Source organism: Mobula birostris, chromosome 6, assembly GCF_030028105.1.
Source record: "Mobula birostris isolate sMobBir1 chromosome 6, sMobBir1.hap1, whole genome shotgun sequence".
In the NCBI taxonomy this organism is placed as follows: Eukaryota; Metazoa; Chordata; class Chondrichthyes; order Myliobatiformes; family Myliobatidae; genus Mobula; species Mobula birostris.
In genome coordinates this window covers 68,358,486-68,377,222 of record NC_092375.1, presented here as the reverse complement: position 1 = coordinate 68,377,222, position 18,737 = coordinate 68,358,486, and the positions used below count along the sequence as shown (strand labels likewise).

The 18,737-nt window shown below is 38.4% G+C and overlaps 1 protein-coding gene across 6 annotated transcripts in view; it reads right to left on the bottom strand.

Annotated features, from left to right (window-relative positions):
• Positions 1-2,480: 2,480 nt before the first annotated feature.
• prrg1 (proline rich Gla (G-carboxyglutamic acid) 1) overlaps positions 2,481-18,737 on the bottom strand; it is a 30,356-nt gene continuing 14,099 nt past the window's right edge. For 3 of the 6 annotated variants that reach the window (XM_072262302.1, XM_072262304.1, XM_072262305.1), the window contains 2 exons: positions 17,926-18,086; positions 2,481-3,766 (listed from right to left, as the gene is read on the bottom strand). In XM_072262302.1, coding sequence (XP_072118403.1) covers positions 3,290-3,766; positions 17,926-18,086 — 638 coding nt within the window. In that variant the 3' untranslated portion in view covers positions 2,481-3,289. Of the gene's footprint in view, positions 3,767-17,925; positions 18,087-18,206; positions 18,313-18,737 lie in introns of those variants that run through there. The other 3 variants (XM_072262307.1, XM_072262308.1, XM_072262306.1) reach the window with 2 other exon arrangements.

Here is an 18,737-nt window from a genome sequence, read left to right as displayed (position 1 = left end):
TGTCTGGCACAGAGACAATTTTTCTAAGACATATAATGTACCTTTTAGTGTTGCTCAGTGAATCTGTCCTGGTCTCCAACTCCTTATACATGCTCCTCCAGGAGTTAACATTAGGGAGCACAAAATGGATTTCCACAGTTATGCAGATGATACACAATGGTATATCTCAGTTGAGCCTGACAATGATAACGCCCTATCTTCTCTGACTTCAGGTATGGCTGCAGTAAACAAATGGATGAGCAATATTTTCCTAAAACTAAATGAAGATAAAACTAAAATACTTTTAGTTGGTCCCAAAGCCGAAAGAGATAAACTTCTTGATAAACTTGGATATTTGGCTCCCCTTGTAAAATCAAAAGTGTCAAACCTGGATGTTATCCTTGATTCAGAATTGATTTAAATCCTACATAAAGGAAGTGACCACAGCAGCATTTCTACACTTAAGAAATATTGCAAAACTATGTCTATTTTTGTCATGTAATGATGCTGAAAACTAATTCATACCATTAGATCAAATAGACTAGATTACCACAATGCACTTTTACCACTTTTTTCAAAGCAATCTATTGACAAACTTCAACTCATTCGGAACACTGCTACTAGACTTTGAACTAGAACCAGGTTGAGGGAGCATATCACTCCCATCATTACTACTCTGCATTGGCTGCCTGTATCTTTTAGAATTGATTTTCAAGTTTTCTTTCTTGTATTTAAAGCTCTCATTGGTCTGGGACCAGAGTACTTTACAGGATCACTTTCATTCTACAACCCTGCTCGAGCTCTCAGGTCTTCTCCCGCCTTTTTCTTAAATTTAAACAATCTCCCTCAAAAGAAAATTGGCAGGTCAGCTCCTAAACTGTGGAACTCAATACCTAAAACTGTAAGGGATGCAGACTCAGTCAACAGTTTTAAATGGTGAACGCAGCAGGCCAGGCAGCATCACTAGGAAGAGGTACAGTCAACGTTTCAGGCCGAGACCCTTCGTCAGGGCTAACTGAAAGAAGAGTTAGTAAGAGATTTGAAAGTGGGAGGGGGAGGGGGAGATCCAAAATGATAGGAGAAAACAGGAGGGGGAAGGATGGAGCCAAAAGCTGGACAGGTGATTGGCAAAAGGGATATGAGAGGATCATGGGACAGGAGGTTCGGGGAGAAAGACAAGGGTGGGGGGGAACCACCGGATGGGCAAGGGGTATAGTCAGAGGGACAGAGGGAGAAAAAGGAGAGTGAGAGAAAGAATATGTGTATAAAAATAAATAACGGATGGGGTACGAGAGGGAGGTGATGAATGATTAACACAAAAGGATAGGATCCCTACCACAAACTTTAAACATATACAACACAGAACTTGAAAAGTTGTTAACAGACAGATTGCAACTAAAGTGTTGCTTGAACACTGTGGCAAGCCCTCCACCTTGGTCACTGGGCCTTGGTATGCTAAAATTGTCATAGTCAGGGGAACGCAGTTTAGATAACTGACTGTATTCATTTGGCACAATCGGGTCTCAGTTAAGAACATAAAATCAAGGTCTGTAGAGATAATATCATTTAAGATAAAAGTCTTATTTAAGCTCACATTCTAGCTTTGATTAGAATAGGCCAGAGTGCTGCAACAGGGGAGGCATATTTTACAAGTAGAAGGTAGTTTCTGTTAACACCTTTCATGGGATAGTTTAATCTGGTGGTCTTTTCAGTGAACATGATGAGTAACATTTACAGGCTATAGAATAGGGTTGGGAAGTATAGGAATCCTATTTGGGACTGATGTCAGTGACAGAGGTAGTATATTAGAATGGCTGTGAAGAACCAGTGAACGATGAGGAGGAAGTCAATAGGGGAGGATCTCACATGTATGTAGTTGATTGTAAACAGTCATACATGTTGGCTTGCCAGAGTGCAGTGGAATATGTTTGCAGGCAGTTTCCATGAGCCCAGACTGTTTGGGTGAAGACCGTCAGATGTGAAAAAGGTGGCACATTCCCAAAATATATTAAAATTGTCAGTGAAGCCAATGATCAGCACTTTGCATTGTGTCTGAAGCCAAGCATGTAGTCGGAGGAGCCGCTGAAACGTCCAGAACCAGAATCCAGCATGGGAATATGGAGATTGAGGCACAAGAGTAAAAGCAAATTTTAGTATATCTATCACTTCCTCCACTATTTGAAAACAAAAGCTAAATCCGGTCTTCAACTTGAACCCTAAGTGCAAGAGAGTTTTAAAATCAAACAACCATGTACATCACTTTAATATAGAGCTGAAGTATTTAACTCTTGGCCTAATGTGTGCAAGCTTCTTGAGATTTGCATTGCTAGAGAAACAAGATATTGTTTCAATTCCATTGTTCGACTGTAGCAAAAGTACCCACGCTGCTTTCATCACTCAGATGTGGTGAATAATCAATACTGACTTTTTTGGGGGGGAAAAAAATTACATGTGCTTTATTAGAATGAGAAACTTTGTTAAAATAAGATATTCAACTTCATTTCATAATTATTTTGAAAGCAAAATATTGTCTTTTCCAAATTATTTTCCATGTTTTATATGGGAAAACAACAATTCTGGATCAGAAGTGTGACGATTAAACAATGATTCAGTCTGTAACTTAAAAAGAGCAAATAACTTATATTTAGATTATAAATCATTTAACAATAACACAATTATAACTTGTTCTGTATAATGCAAATTCCACTATCTACTCAACAGCAGCAGCAATGGGGACAGTTTTAGTTAACTATTACTAATTTAATACTGCAGAATAAAGATACTAAATAACAAGTTGCCTCAATTAAGAACAAAATGAATTGAAGGAATTTCACAACCTCTGAGCAGCATTTCTAGTTCCTCTCTAAAATGATTGGCAATGAAATATGAATATTAATTCTATCTTTGTAATAGAAACAATCTTTTTGAAGCACACAAGTGGAAACTCTGTAGCCATAGCTGTGTCTAGCCTATATTAAAGTGTCAGTGCTATTTAGAGAACTTTGATTCACCAGTGAAGTAAAATACTACAGATGGGTATTTTTTTTTAGCTCTTCCTATTTATTCTTGTTCCCAAAAATATCAACCCAATTGAACATTAACTCAAGAAATAATATCTTATTCCTATAACTTATCAAATTATAAATTTCAAAAGGATTCAATTTTAGTAACAAAGCTGACCGCAAAAACTGCATTACATGTGGTACAAAAGCACCCTCTAATTGTAATATAATGCAGGTGTGAGAAATTAATAACTATATTTTATTAAATAAAAATATTCAAACATTGGCAACTTAATATACAACTTTATCTATGCCGGACTCATAATTTCTTCATACTTCGGAGGATCTTCACTTTGCCGCACTTCATTGTTGATTCTTACATTCTCCACTTGGTTAGTAGCTTCATCATAGGATGGGGGGGGATCTGAATTTAACCCAGACAATCTTACAGGGGGTCCGTTTTGATTGGAGTGTCCACTGGACATGCCTTCTGGCTGCAGGGTACGTAATCTATCAAGCGGACTGACAGAATGCTCATTATAACCAAATACAACCACTGACAAGTTCCTGGTGGCTTGGTTTGCCTGGAATTGAGTCTGGGCATATGTATTTTGCCTGCGATTTGCCTTTCTCACCTGGCATCGCCAGATAACAAAGAGAATGATAATAATTACAAGGAGGCCAGCTATCAGAGGAGCCACAAGATAAACTGATTCCATGTTGACATTGGCACCACTCCCTTGATTCTCATTTTGTCCCTTTATGTAATCTGTCCAGAAGTCATTCTAAAAATAAAAAGAGGTTAAATTGATTTACACTGATTTCAAAATATTGTTTAGCATGAAATCTTTCTGCACTATATTCCATAAAAATGACAGCTGAATGAAATTATTTTTTAACAGTTATACCCTCATGATGGGAAGGAAAAACAGTTTCAGGAGTTTTGTGGAAAAGACTAGAATGGGAATAAAAGGCAACACTCATACTTAGAGAAATTCTAGACCAAGCTGATTTTCCTCATTGTCTGACATTTGCCATTTCCACCCCCTCTTCCCCAAGTCCTTCCATCATCCACAAGGCCTATCAGGAGTAGTGTGGAATATTTATCCAAATGAATACAGCTCTGACATTTAGGCACTGTGATACTACCCAAGACCAAACAGACTACTTGGCTGGCATATAAACCTCCAGCCTAAACATCCACAGCTTCCACCAACCCAATGCTTATTATCCACAAGTGCATCACAGAAACTTAGCTAAGCTTCTTTAACAACACTTCTCAAACATGCAACTTAAACCACCATACCACTACTTGCAAATGCCCCTCAGACACTACCTTTACAAGGCAATTTTGTTCCTTTACATTCTGTGCATTTTCAAAAGACTAATGCATAGACAATAATTCCTGACATTCTTAGGCTGGCAAAAGAATTGGTGACAGGAGCCCTTGTATTCCAACACTGGCAATTCTAAACAAGTGAAATATTATGTTATGGTACATTTTCTTAAGGGAAGACAAAAGGCAGAAAAGTGGACAGAAGAGGATTAAAAAAAAAAGTATTGCAGGAAAATCTTTAAAGCTTTTTATCTTAACGATAAAGAAATTTGAATACATATTGCACAATTAATTGTAAAAGCCAAGTGAATAATTTTATCTTTAATTTCAGGCAACTACTGAAATAAACAACATCCTTGTGAACAGCATGAAGTGCAGAGTTTGCAACTGCTGTTCACATTGCTCATGTCAAATAATGGACATGCCAGACATGGACAGGTTCATTTGCAATAGCTGGCAAGATGAAGAAACTCAAGGTCCCAACTACAACTGAATTTAATGCTGTACAACTTTACAGGAATTCTTTTCTCACACTTCTACAATTTATAAGATCAATTCCAGCTTGAACTAAAGTAGATATTTACAAGATTAAACTGAAAAAAATGTTCAGTTTGAAAAGAAGGACTCTCTCAAAAATAACAGGCAGCTGGATTTAGTTACTCTCTCAAGTGGGGAATTTGAAATCAGATTTACTTGAGGAATTAAATGGTGGGGGGAGGAAGAGAGAGAAGAATATCATCACTGGGTACATGAGATTTATGTGCTCCATCAGTTTTCTACTTTGCATTCAAATGGAACAGTGAAGTAAATTCACTCAACATTAACCAGCATACATCAGAAGGATTTTTTCCCCTCCATGGAACCACATTAACCAGAAAAATGACTTTCTGAACAGCTGTGCTTTCCTGTTTAAGTTTTTTTTATATACCCTCCACTGGAAATAAATGAATACTGACTGTTACTGTCATTTGGTTAGCATGCAGGCAGATGAGTATAGATGGATGAAAATAAAAAAACAGGCATGGATGTGGGCTGAAAGACCTGGATCTTTGTTTTTCATACAACCCTTCATTTCACATCCTTACTCTCCCAAAATAAACACTCCACTTCCATGTTTGGAATACAGACCACACAGCCTAATGAAACTTGTTTCTCCAGCTTATACCCATCATATTTTAGCTTTCAACTGTACCTGAAATAATCTGTTTCCAAGTACAGTTAGAAGCTAAAATTGACTGCTGTTTGTCAAGCCATTTACAAATATGCTACTAGGTAGAAACAACTTGTAGATAAGATCAAATGCAATATCCTCCTGGTATCAATCACAAACGAGAGAAAATCTGCAGATGCTGGAAATCCAAGCAATACAAACAAAATGTTGCAGGAAATCAGGAGGCCAGGCAGCATCCAGGAAAAGAGTATAGTCGACATCTCAGCCTGAAACTTCGACTCTACCATTTTCCATAAATGCTGCCTGGCCTGCTGAATTCCTCCAGCATTTTGTGTGTGTTCCTCCTGTTACCAGTTTTCTTGTTCACCTGGAAAGAATTTGGATAAATAGACCGGGCAGTTTTGCTTCATTTATCAATTTTAAAGTTATCAAAATGTTCTGGGGCTGACAAATCATGGATATAACTAAGTGTTAATAATAAGCCCAAACAACCCTTTTCTATGTTGAAGGTCAGGTTTATTGTCATTCAACCGTACACAGGTATACCACCAAACAAGCCAATATTCTTCCGGACCAAAGTACACAACACAGTACATACAACTCACACATACCACACGAAGTAATATTACTACAAATACTTTAAAAATAACAAGGTTCATATATAATCTATGAATCTAACATATGTAATCCATGCCACTTAGGAAATTTTGTCCGATTCTTCCAATTCAATTTTTTTTTAAACATTTGTTTCTCTCATTTATGTTTTTATCTCCATTTTTGTTTCTTCTAAATTGCCTCTTAAAATCAGAATAGAATAGGTTACTGGATACAGTATAATTTCTTATTTATTTAGCAACTTAATCTACCTTCTTTGTAACCCATAGAGCCACCAATTCAAATTTCTGAATTCTCTCATTATTTATAAGTTAGTCTATGTCTTATTCTTCCTACCAAAAGTACATATGCATACACTTCCCTAAACTACATTTCACCTGGAACTTCTTTGCTCTTTCACCCAATCCATCCAAATCCTTCTACAGTCCATCTGAAACTACTGACTTTCATATCATCAGCACATTTGCCTTCCAGATTAAGGTCAATACTGGATATCAGCATTTCATCCAACACATTTACCACAAACCTGTGCTGATCAACTGACTGGTGTATTCACTCAGATCTTTAGCTTCTCACTTCATCAGTCTGAGGTACCCACCTGTACAAGCAGCTTTACTTATACAGTACCAGTGCCCAAGAACACAGTAACCTGCCTCAATGACTATTGTCCAGTAGCATTTACATCCTCAGCGATAGTTTGAGATTGGTGATGAAACTCATCAACTCCTGCCTGAGAAGCAACTTGGATCTGCTCCAAATTGCCTGTGAAGCAACAGATCCACAGATGTCATCTCACTGGCTCTTCACTTAACCCTGGAACACCTGGACAGTAATGATACAAAAGAGCCGTGCTCTTTATTGACTACAGCTGGCCATTCTATACCATCATCCCTTCAAATCTAATCAATAAGCATCAAAATGTTGGCCTCAATAACTCCTTGTGTAATAGCATCCTCTACTTCCTCACTTACAGACTCCAGTCAGTTCAGATTGGTAACAAGATCTCCTCCGCAATCTCTATTAGCACAGATGCACCACAAAGCTGTGTGCTTCACCCCCTGTTCTAATCGCTTTATACTTATGACCGCGTGGCTATGCACAGCTTCAATGCCATATTCAGGTTTGGCAATGCATCACTGTCATAGGCCGAATCAAAGGTAGTGATGATTCAGCATTCAAGAGGGAGATCAAAACTCCAGCTGAGTGGTGTACACCAACAGCAATCTCTTACTCAATGTCAGAAAGACCGAGGAGCTGATTACTGACTTCAGGAGGAGGAAACGAGAGGTCCATGACCCAGTCCTCAGAGGATCAGAGGTGGAGAGGTCAGCAACTTTAAATTCTTCAGTGTTATTTTGGAGGAATTGTTCCTGGACCCAGCACACAAGTGCAGTTATGAAGAAAGCATGGCAGTATGTCTACTTCCTTAGGAATTTGTGAAGATTCAGCATGACACCTAAAATTTTGACAAACTTCTATGTGTGGTGGAGAGTATATTGACTGGGCTGCATCACAGCCTGTTATGGAAATACCAATGCCCTTGAATGGAAGGTCCTACAAAAAGTAGTAGATAGGGTCGAGACAACCACAGGTAAAGCCCTCCCCACCATTGAGCACAACTACATAATACTGTTGCAGGAAAGCAGCATCCATCATCAGGGACCCTCAGCACCCATGCCATGTTCTTTTCTCGCTGCTGCCATCAGGGAATTGGTATAGGAGCCTCAGGACTCGCACCACCAGGTTCAGGAACAGTTATTACCCCTCAGCCATCAGGTTCTTGAACCAAAAGAGATAACTTCACTCAAATACACTTGACGCATCACTGAAATGTTCCCACAACCTATGGACTCACTTTCAAGGACTCTTCATCTCATGTTTTTAGTATTTATTGCTCATTTATTATTACTTCTATCTTTTTGTATTTGCACAGTTTTTCATCATTTGCACACTGGTTAAACACTCAAGCTGGTATGGTCTTTCACTGATTATATTATGGATTTATTGAGTCTGCCCTGAAGAAAATGAATCTCAGGGTTGTATATGGTTACATACAATACGTACTTTGATAATAAATTTACTTTGAACTTTTAATAAAATCAAATAAATAATTCTGAATGGTTCCTGTCCCTACTGTCATAAATTCAAAGCTATTTGTTTAGTGGCTAGTAGCTTAAGCTGCAGGCCAAACTGTCTCTTATCAAAATGCAATACTTGAGGCAGTCCAACCTGCAAAATGAAAATGAATACTTAGTTCCAATCAACAAATAATCAGTTGGTTCTGCTATAACTCAATTGTTACGTCTCTAAGCAGCTTTGCATTATAGCAGAACAGGCTGTCGCTGTGTTCAAAGCAAAGAGTTACAGGTTTTCTGACTGTGCTATAATGAATCTGCATAATGCAAAGAGGTTCCCAATTCATATTAAGAAACCATGGCTTATAGGAGACCTACCTGTACTGAGTAAAGACAGTAGAGTGTCTAACCTATCTAATGGATCACAAGTATGACAAGATGGACTCAACTTCAATCTACATCATTTTACTCTCTACATGCACTGTTTTCTCTAAATTTAACACTTCATTCTACCTTCTACTACCTCAGTGCACTGTTTTAATGAATCGATGTGTAGAAAAGGTATTTTCTGCAGACAAGGTTTTTTTAATTGTACTTTGGTTTATTATTGCCACATGTACTAAAGTTCTAATACTATTTTAAAAGAGTTTTATTAAAAAATCTGTCTGGGAAAGGCAACAATTTTCTTTCTATATTGCAGTTGAAGCAAGCTGATTGACAAGTTCAGTCTAGAATGACCTACTAGTATGAACAGATCTGCAAAGGATTCATCTTTATTGGAACAGGGTACGATGAGCAGAATTAGACTGCAGAATAACAACATTGTTGAGAGTGGTTCAACAGGGTGTTAAGATAAAAACAAAATAGAAATAAACTGTAGTTTTGAAAAGATCATTCATTGTTGTACAGTTAGGATCATGGCTACAACATTGCACAGGACATTGAAACTGGCCTGGGTTCTCCCAGATGAGATTTATTATATTTACTTATTTGCCCACAGCACCAAAGAACACCAACTGATTGTTTTTCAATCAGTGTTCCTGTAGTTTGTCTCCTGTGCTTTGCATCACCCAAGATATCCACCTCATGGTTCAGGGGATCAGCGCAGGTCTCCTGAAAATCAGAAGCATCTACATTACACTAATTTCATTCAGGATATCACGAGTATAACAAAAATCATCTGCACCCTTTCTAAGGTTTCCACAACCTTCCTGTAGTGAGGCGACCAGAACTGAGCATAGGATTCCAAGTGGGGTCTGACCAGGGTCCTATACAGCTGCAATATTACCTCTTGGCTCTTAAACTCAATCCCATGATTGATGAAGGCCAAAGCACCGTACACCTTCTTAACCACACAGTCAACCTGCACAGCAGCTTTGAGTGTCCTATGGATTTGGACACAAAGATCCCTCTGATCCTCCACACTGCCAAGAGTCTTACTATTAATACTATATTCTGTCATCATATTTGACCTACCAAAATGAACCACCTCACACTTGTCTGGGTTGAACTCCATCTGCCACTTCTCAGCCCAGTTTTGCATCCTATCAATGTCCTGCTGTAACCTCTGACAGCCCTCCACACTATCCACAAAACCTCCAACCTTTGTGTCATCAGCAAATTTACTAACCCATCCCTCCACTTCCTCATCCAGGTCATTTGTAAAAATCATGAAGAGTAGAGGTTCCAGAACAGATCCCTGAGGCACACCACTGGTGACCGACCTCCATGCAGAATATGACCCATCTACAACCATTCTTTCCCTTTTGTGGGTAAGCCAGTTTTGGATCCACAAAGAAATGTCCCCTTGGATCCCATGCCTCCTTACTTTCTCAATAAACCTTGCATGGGGTAATTTATTAAATGCCTTGCTGAAATCCATACACACATCTACGACTCTACCTTTATCAATGTGTTTAGTCACATCCTCAAAAAATTTAATCAGACTCCTAAGGCACGGCCTGCCTTTGACAAAGCCATGCTGACTATTCCTAATCATATTATGCCTCTCCAAATGTTCATAACTCCTGTCTCTCAGGTTCTTCTCCATCAGCCTACCAACCACTGAAGTAAGACTTACTGGTCTATAATTTCCTGGGCTATCTCTACTCCCTTTCTTGAAAGTGGAACAACATCTGCAAGCCTCCAATCCTCTGGAACCTCTCCTGTCCTCACTGATGATGCAGAGATCATCGCCAGAGGCTCAGCAATCTCCTCCCTCACTTCCCACAGTAGCCTAGGGTATCTCTCTCCTGGTAACTTATCTAACTTGATGCTTTTCAAAAGGTCTTGCACATCCTCTTTCTTAATATCTACATGCTGAAGCTTTTCAGTCTGCTGTAAGTCATCCCGACAATCACCAAGATCCTTTTCCACAGTGAATACTGAAGCAAAGTACTCATTAAGTACCTCTGCTATCTCCTTTGGTTCCATACACACTTTTCCACTGTCACACTTGATTGGTTCTATCCTCTCATGTCTTATCATCTTGCTCTTCACATACTTGTAGAATGCCTTGGGTTTTCCTTTATCCTGTCTGCTAAGGCCTTCTCATGGCCCCTTCTGGCTCTCCTAATTTCTTTAAGCTCCTTCCTACTACCCTGATAATCCTCCAGATCTCTATCAATCCCTAGCTTTTTGAACCTTTCTTAAGTTCTTCTTTTCTTCTTGACTAGATTTACAACAGCCTTTGTACCCCATGGTTCCTGTACCCTAACATCCTTTCCGTCTCATTGGAATGTACCTATGCAGAACTCCACGCAAATATCCCCTGAACATTTGCCACATTTCTGCTGTACATTTTCCTGAGAATATCTGCTCCCAATTTATGCTTCCAAGTTCCTGCTTGATAGCCTCATATTTCCCCTTACTCCAATTAACCATTTCCCTAACTTGTCCGTTCCTATCCCTCTACAATGCTATGGTAAAGGAAATAGAATTGTGATCACTATCTCCAAAATACTCTCCCACTGAGAGATCTGACACCTGACCAGGTTCATTTCCCAAGTACAGCCTCTCCTCTTGTAGGCTTATCTACTTATTGTGTCAAGAAACCTTCCTGAACACACCTAACAAACTCCACCCCATCTAAACCCCTTGCTCTAGGGAGATGCCAATCAATATTTGGGAAATTAAAATCTCCCACCATGACAACCCTGTTATTACTACACCTTTCCAGAATCTGTCTCCCTACCTGCTCCTTGATGTCCCTGTTACTATTGGGTAGTCTATAAAAAACACCTAGTAGTTATTGACCCCTTCCTGTTCCTAACTTCCACACACAGAAACTCCGTAGACAATCCCTCCATGACTTCCTTTTCTTCAGCCGTTACACTATCTCTGATCAACAGTGCCACACCCCCACCTCTTTTGCCTCCTTCCCTGTCCTGCCCCTGAGCCATTCAAGTCTCTGTAATGGCCACAACATCATAGCTCCAAGTACTGATCCACACTCTAAGCTCATCCGCTTTGTTCATAATACTCCTTGCATTAAAACAGACACATCTCACACCACTGGTCTGAGCGTGTTCTTGTCTCTCATCTACCTATCCTCTCTCTCTCTCTCTCGCACTGTTTCCACGCTTTCTCTATTTGTGAGCCAACCGCCTCTTCCTCTGTCTCCAGTTTGGCTCCCACCCCCAAGCAATCCTAGTTTAAACTCTCCCCAATAGCCTTAGCAAACATTCCCCCCCCCCAGAATATTGGTCACCCTGGGATTCAAGTGCAACCCATCCTTTTTGTATAGGTCACTCCTGCCCCAGAAGAGGTCCCAATGATCCAGAAATCCAAATCCCTGTCCCCTGCTCAAATCCCTCAGCCACGCATTTATCCTCCACCTCACTCTATTCCTATACTCACTATCACATGGCACAAGTAGTAATCCCGAGATGACTACCTTTTCAGTCCTGCTTCTCAACTCCCTGTAGTCTGCTTCCCTCTTCAGGATATCGTGGATGCGATCAGAAACATCCCGGACCCTGGCACCTGGGAGGCAAACTGCTGTCCGTGTTTCTTTCCTGCATCCACAGAATCGCCTGTCTGACCCCCTAACTACAGAGTCCCCTATCACTGCTACCATCCTTTTCCTTTCCCTACCCTTCTGAGCCACAGGGCCAGACTCTGTGCCAGAGGCGCAACCACTATTGCTTCCCCCAGGTAGGCCGTCGCCCTCAACAGTACTCAAGCAGGAGTACTTATTGTTAAAGGGTACAGCCACAGGGGTGCTCTCTAGCCTCTGACTCCTGCCCTTCCCTCTCCTGACTGTTACCCACTTATCTGTCTCCCGAGGCCCCAGTGTGATTACCTGCTTGTAGCTATCTATCACCTCCTCACTCTCCCTGACCAGACAAAGGTCATCGAGCTACATCTCCAGTTCCCTAACACAGTCCCTAAGGAGCTGCAGCTCGACGCACCTGGCGCAGATGTGGCTGTCCAGGAGGCTGGGAGGTAACCTACCTCGCCTCAACCTGTTATTGTTGAAGCCCTGTTGAGCCAAAGCCTTCCTACTGTCTCCCTCTACTCTGTTCCCCACTCTCCTGACACCCGCTCTATAAAGCTGTCTCCTTTTAAACTCTTCTTGCTGTTCTCACTGGCTGACATCCATGCGCTTGCGCAGTCGGGCCTTGATTAAACCGCTGAAGAAATAACAATGATGAAGAAATAATTATTATGAGGAAAGTGTTGACAAGCAACTTTTCAAAAAGGTTAATGAAATATCAACGAATTTTTCCTGGAAAAAAAATGCATGGCAAAGACATTTTCCATGTTTCCAACAGATAATTCTCCAAGTGGACAGTAGAAATCTCCTTGCCCACTGCTAACAATAATGTCTTCCACAGCTTAAACCAATATTTGCTCATAACATAGTAAATCCAGATAGTTTTGTTACCCATTTCTTGCAATAAATGTTATCATCTGGCAGAAGCTGTATCCTAAATCCTTTGTCCTTTCTCTTCACACACATAACCAATTTCTCATCATTAAAACATTCCAACAAATTCCTCCCTTTATACTTTGTACTTTATTCTTGCCAGACAATTGATACGAGGACATACAATCATCACAGCGATATCTGATTCTGCACTTCCCACTCCCTGGATTACAAATATTAAATACTAAAAATAGTAAAAATTAGTAAATATAAATATTAGTCAATATAACCATATAACAATTACAATATGGAAACAGGCCATCTTGACCCTTCTAGTCCATGCCGAACTCTTACTCTCTCCTAGTCCCACCGACCTGCACTCAGCCCATAACCCTCCATTTCTTTCCTGTCCATATATCTATCCAATATAACTTTAAACAACAACATCAAACCTGCCTCAACCACTTCTGCTGGAAGCTCATTCCACACACCTACCACTCTCTGAGTGAAGAAGTTCCTATTTAGGCGATAAGATAAAAGTTTGAGAATAATAATATTTGTCACTTAAAGTCGGGTGATTTCTTCATGTCAGCTTATGAGATCTACCGCTTGCTCAATTACACAAAAAAATTCTCTACCTAAAGAATCATCCTTGCACTTTATTTTCAGCTGTTCTTGAGATTACTTTCAGATGCCCTTATCAAGAACATTAATTATTAACAACTATGTATCTCATTGTACAAGATCCTGAGGGTCATGACAAGGCAGATATTGACACATTTCCAACAGTAGCAGAATCCTGAACAAGGGGACATCATCACAAACTAAGAGGACTATTAATTAAAACTGTGGCACGCAAGAACTTCTAAAAGGTGTTGGAACTCTGGAATTGTAGACCCCAGTGTTGTGGGGGTCAGATCAAATTTATAGTATACGTTTTTGAAAGATGAGAGAATTGAAGTCTATGGAAAATTGGCGCAGCCACAACCACACTGAACAGCAGTATCATGGGATGGAGTTCTTAATTATTTTTTTTTTTTTATAAACCTTTTACTTCCTGTCAAAGTAGTTTTTGACAATTAATCCTTAACACACTTGGGCAAAGGAAAGACAGAAGCAGGCAATAATTATCAGCTTCAGTTGTGTTCCACAGGGGAAGGATATGATATTTATCAAGCAAACAGAAGTTACTTGCACTGATTGTGCATTCCTAAATATAGGAATGAATTTTCAAACATCTCTGGCATTCAGTTCACCAAGAACATAATTAAAATAGAATGACAGCCACCTGCTCATCTTGCTGCTTAGTATCCATATTACTTTACTGTCAGCCTCTTTCTTCCCCTTCATTCCTCAACATGCTTTTCATATTTAACTCCAAGCCCCTTCCAATCCAACATGTATCATCTCAGCATTTCCCATATTACTCTCATTAGGTTCTTCCTCCATAGTCAAATTGTTTTTACTGCCAGTATTCAACATAATACCAGCCAAGTAACGGTGAAATAATCACTGTAGTTTTGTATCACTTTTTACTTTCCATACAAGTGTATTCCATGCCCAATGCTGAAATATGCAATGTGTTATGCTGGGCACTTGTTTCTCCAACCACTGAACCTCATCTTCACACACAACTGCAAATGAAATTAAGATACTTTCTCACCCGAACTAATAGAATATTTAAATTTCCACTTAGTGAAAAATGATTTGAACAAGGGACTTGCTTCTTTGACAACAGATATTTGTAAAGTCAACATGATAAAACATTATAAAAACAAATGACAGTGTCAATTCTAAAATTTCTTTCATTGTGTTCAGTGTGGATTCCAATGGTAGAAACAGGATATTTACCACACATTTTATACTCAAATATTATACCCTCCCAGTTCTACAGTTTAATTTTAATTTCAAATGCTTCCTTCACAACCTTAGCATTTAAAACTTTCCCTATATTTGTAAATTCAACAGTTAAAACCAATAAAGTATGCAGAACAGAAGGCAGTCATTGGTTAGTCCTTATATCTATAGTAGTTCCTTGAAAAATAAAGCTAACATTTAATCCTAATCTTACGCTCTTTTGTCTAGCAAAATCCCCACCCCCTTGAATTGTTTATCCAATGCTCTTGGAAGTTCTTGAATTTGATTACATCTGCTGTGTAATTAATATTTCAGTAATATTGTAAATATGTTAGATTAAGCATTCTTTACTGTTTACATAATTCATTATAGGTTATACATAAAAATATGTGAAGGGCATATGTCATTATCCCACATCATATGCGCATACCTCACTAAAGTAAAACAAGTACAGACACGTTATCCCCGGTGTCACATTTTTCTTTCGGTTAGTTTTACGTTTTGGGGACTTCCGCCTACAGCTCCATGGAGTAATACATAACTTTTGCAGCTGCCTTTAATTCCTCCTATTCCCCAGTTTAAACCTTGCATTTTTAACTTTTATTTCTCGGCTCTTAGAGGGAAATAGTCGTTATTATGTCATATCCTTTACGAAGTGAAAAGCAGCTTTTTGAGTGTAGCAATGGTCAAGGAAAAACTTTGAAAGAAAAATCAGAGGATAGCCTGTCTCGGCTGAGCGTTTGGAATGTGTGTTGATGGCTCTCGACAACAAAATAGACAATAACACTTCTGAGTTGAAGTTGTCCCAACAGAGTTTTTAGACTATAGAGGAAAATATTATTTCCTTGAATACTGAGTTTAAAGAATCGAAACGTCAGATTGTGGATATTTCAACCTGCTTGGAACAGGCTCAACGCAAATTGTCAATTTAGAGGCGAAGTCTCTTTGGAATAACATTTGAATTGTTGGACTGAAGGAAGGTTCTGAGAGTGGGAATTTATTGGACTATTTTGCCAATTTGTTTCAATCTCTGTTTCCGGATATTCAACCTCAGCCTCCTGATATTGAAAGAGCTCATAGAATTTTTATATGTATTTCAAAATATTCCTGCTTTTCTAACTAAGAAGTTTTTTGATCAGGTTGACTCTATTATTTCATCCTTTGTTTGGAATAATAAAAGACCAAGAATTGGAAAAGGTCATTTACAAAAATTAAAAAAGGATGGAAGTCTTGCTTTGCCTAACTTAAGAATGTATTACTGGGCAGTTAATATACCTTACGCCTGTTCTTGGTTATGTTGGACTGATAAAAATGAACGACCACCATGGGTTGATTTGGAATTGAAAGCTGTGAAACAATTTTACTTAACTTCGTTATTAGGAGCTTCTTTACCTGTACAACTAGCCAAAATTTCTATTCTAAATACAAATCCTATGATTAAGCAGTCATTACAAATTTGGTACCAGTTTCGTAAGATTTTTAATCTTAAAAAACTTAACCTTCTTAGTTTAACTTATTGAAACTATTTACCCTTCACTCAGTGATCCTACCTTTTCTTTTTGGAGGAGTTAAAGGAATTTATTCCTTTATGGATCTGTTTCAAGAAGGCCGATTGATGTCCTTTGAGAAATTAGTAACTAAATATTCTCTCTCATACTCACTTTTTGCAATATCTTCAGGTCAGACATTTCTTACAAGAATATTTAAGTAATTTTCAATATATACAAGATTCTGACCTGTTAGACATTATTTTTAAAATGAACCCTTTAGTGAAAGGTTTCACCGGGAAAATTTATAATTTATTATTATATCAGCATAATTACCCTTTACTTAAGATTAGGGAAGATTGGGAAACAGAGCTTAACATGACCTTGATAACAGAGGATTGGTTGTGAATTTTGAAGTTGGTTAACTCTTCTTCGATTTGCACCAGTCACTCTCTAATTCAATTTAAAATTGTACATCATTATTATTTGACAAAGGAGAGACTGTCTAAAATATTTCCTAATGTTAATAGTCAGCGTGATAGATGTAAAGCTGAGTTAGCTACACTGACACATATGTTTTGGTCGTGTTCTGTATTGAAACAGTTTTGGAAATCTATTTTTTTCTACAATTTCTAAAGCTTTAAAAATAAATTTACAACCTAATAAATTGACAGTTTTGTTTGGTATAATTCCTCAATATATTCACGGTATTTCTATATCAGACCAACACGTAATTGCATTTGTCACATTATTGGCTAGAAGGGCTATTTTATTAAAACGGAAAGATGTTTCTGCTCCCACTTTGATACAATGGTTCTCTCAGGTGATGTTATGTCTTAATCTGGGGGAAAAAAAAATCAGGTCAAACTTTTGATCCTCGAACTTGACTTTGAGAAAAGGTGGGACTCTTTTGCCCGCTATTATCATTTCATTTGAGTTAATTAAGATGGTCCCCTTCTGCTTCTTGGGTAAATGGATTTGGTTGGCGGATTGATGTCTTTTTTTTAAAATGGAAGCTTGTATGGCATATAGCTCTGGGTTTGTGCTCCAAATGGGTTCCCCCCCCCCCCCTCGGTTATTTTTTGTTAGTAGGGGGTTTTTTTTGTTTTAGTTGTTAGGGGTTCTTTTTTCCTTCTTTGTTTTTTCCAAAAAAAAAGCTTTAACATTTTGTTTTTTCTCTTGTTATTATTGATATACTGTTTAGCTTGGTTGATAGTTTAACTCTTATTATACGTATTGATATGTTGACTTGATTATTTTAATGTATTTTTTGTTGTTGATTTTCAATATTAATAAAAATATTTAAATGAAATTTTATGTTTTGGAGTTACAAAACATACCATCCTTTAAGGAAAGGACTTCTGATATTGTGTAAATTATGGATACTTGTAAAGTATAGTTAGCCACAAACTCTAACTCCTACAAATGAGAAGGTAAGGCAAATTATCACTTATTAGGAATGGTCATAACAAAGCCAAATGTGAAAGTAAATACATCAGTACAACTACAAACTAGCTAATGCCTGGTACTTACTGTCTTTTCATCATTTTCAAAAGCTTCTCTTGCTTCTTCATAAGTACAAACTTCTTCCCGACATTCACGTTCAATATTGCCTTGTTGTATCTCTTCAAGGAGATAATTTTTTCTTCGATATCTTTTCAGAATAGAATTGGCGTCACCCTGTTTCAGGAACACTACAAAAAATGCAAAACATTTTATGAAATATGCTGCTCTATAGAAAGAGAATCGTGCACTGTGCGCTAAAAATAAAACAAATTCATTCAATTAGCCTCATCAGAAAATATTACACATACCAGCTACCCCTGAGTGTAGAGAGAAAATCCCCGAGTCTTTTAAAAGCTGTAAAACAAATCTGTAGCATAATACCACAGGAATCGCAGGCATGTGATTGATTGTGAATGTGGATTGTGAGCTGAAAGTACTGTTAAACTTTAACAACCAAATTCCATCAATAAATCACAGATAAATAATTAACACAAAACAAATAAACATTTGTTACATGTTGTAGTACCTGTATGTGGGAGCTTGTGGGCATTTTTTGTCTAATTCCTACAGTGGTAGAGAGTTACCAGGACTTAGCACTGCAGCAGGCTGTCACATTTCAAATGACTTTAGTACTGGAAAAGTCAAGGACAGAAGATGACTGCAGATGAGCCAGGTAGAGGGATCCAGAAGATACTATGACAGATCAAGTTTTTGCATACATCCAATAGATTTGAGTTTCTTCACGCTCTTGGGAACAAGCCTGGGGACTTAGAGGGAAGTGATTTAACTGTGGTCAAGAAGCCTTTCAAATAGGGGTGAAAAGGCAGCAAATGTTGAAG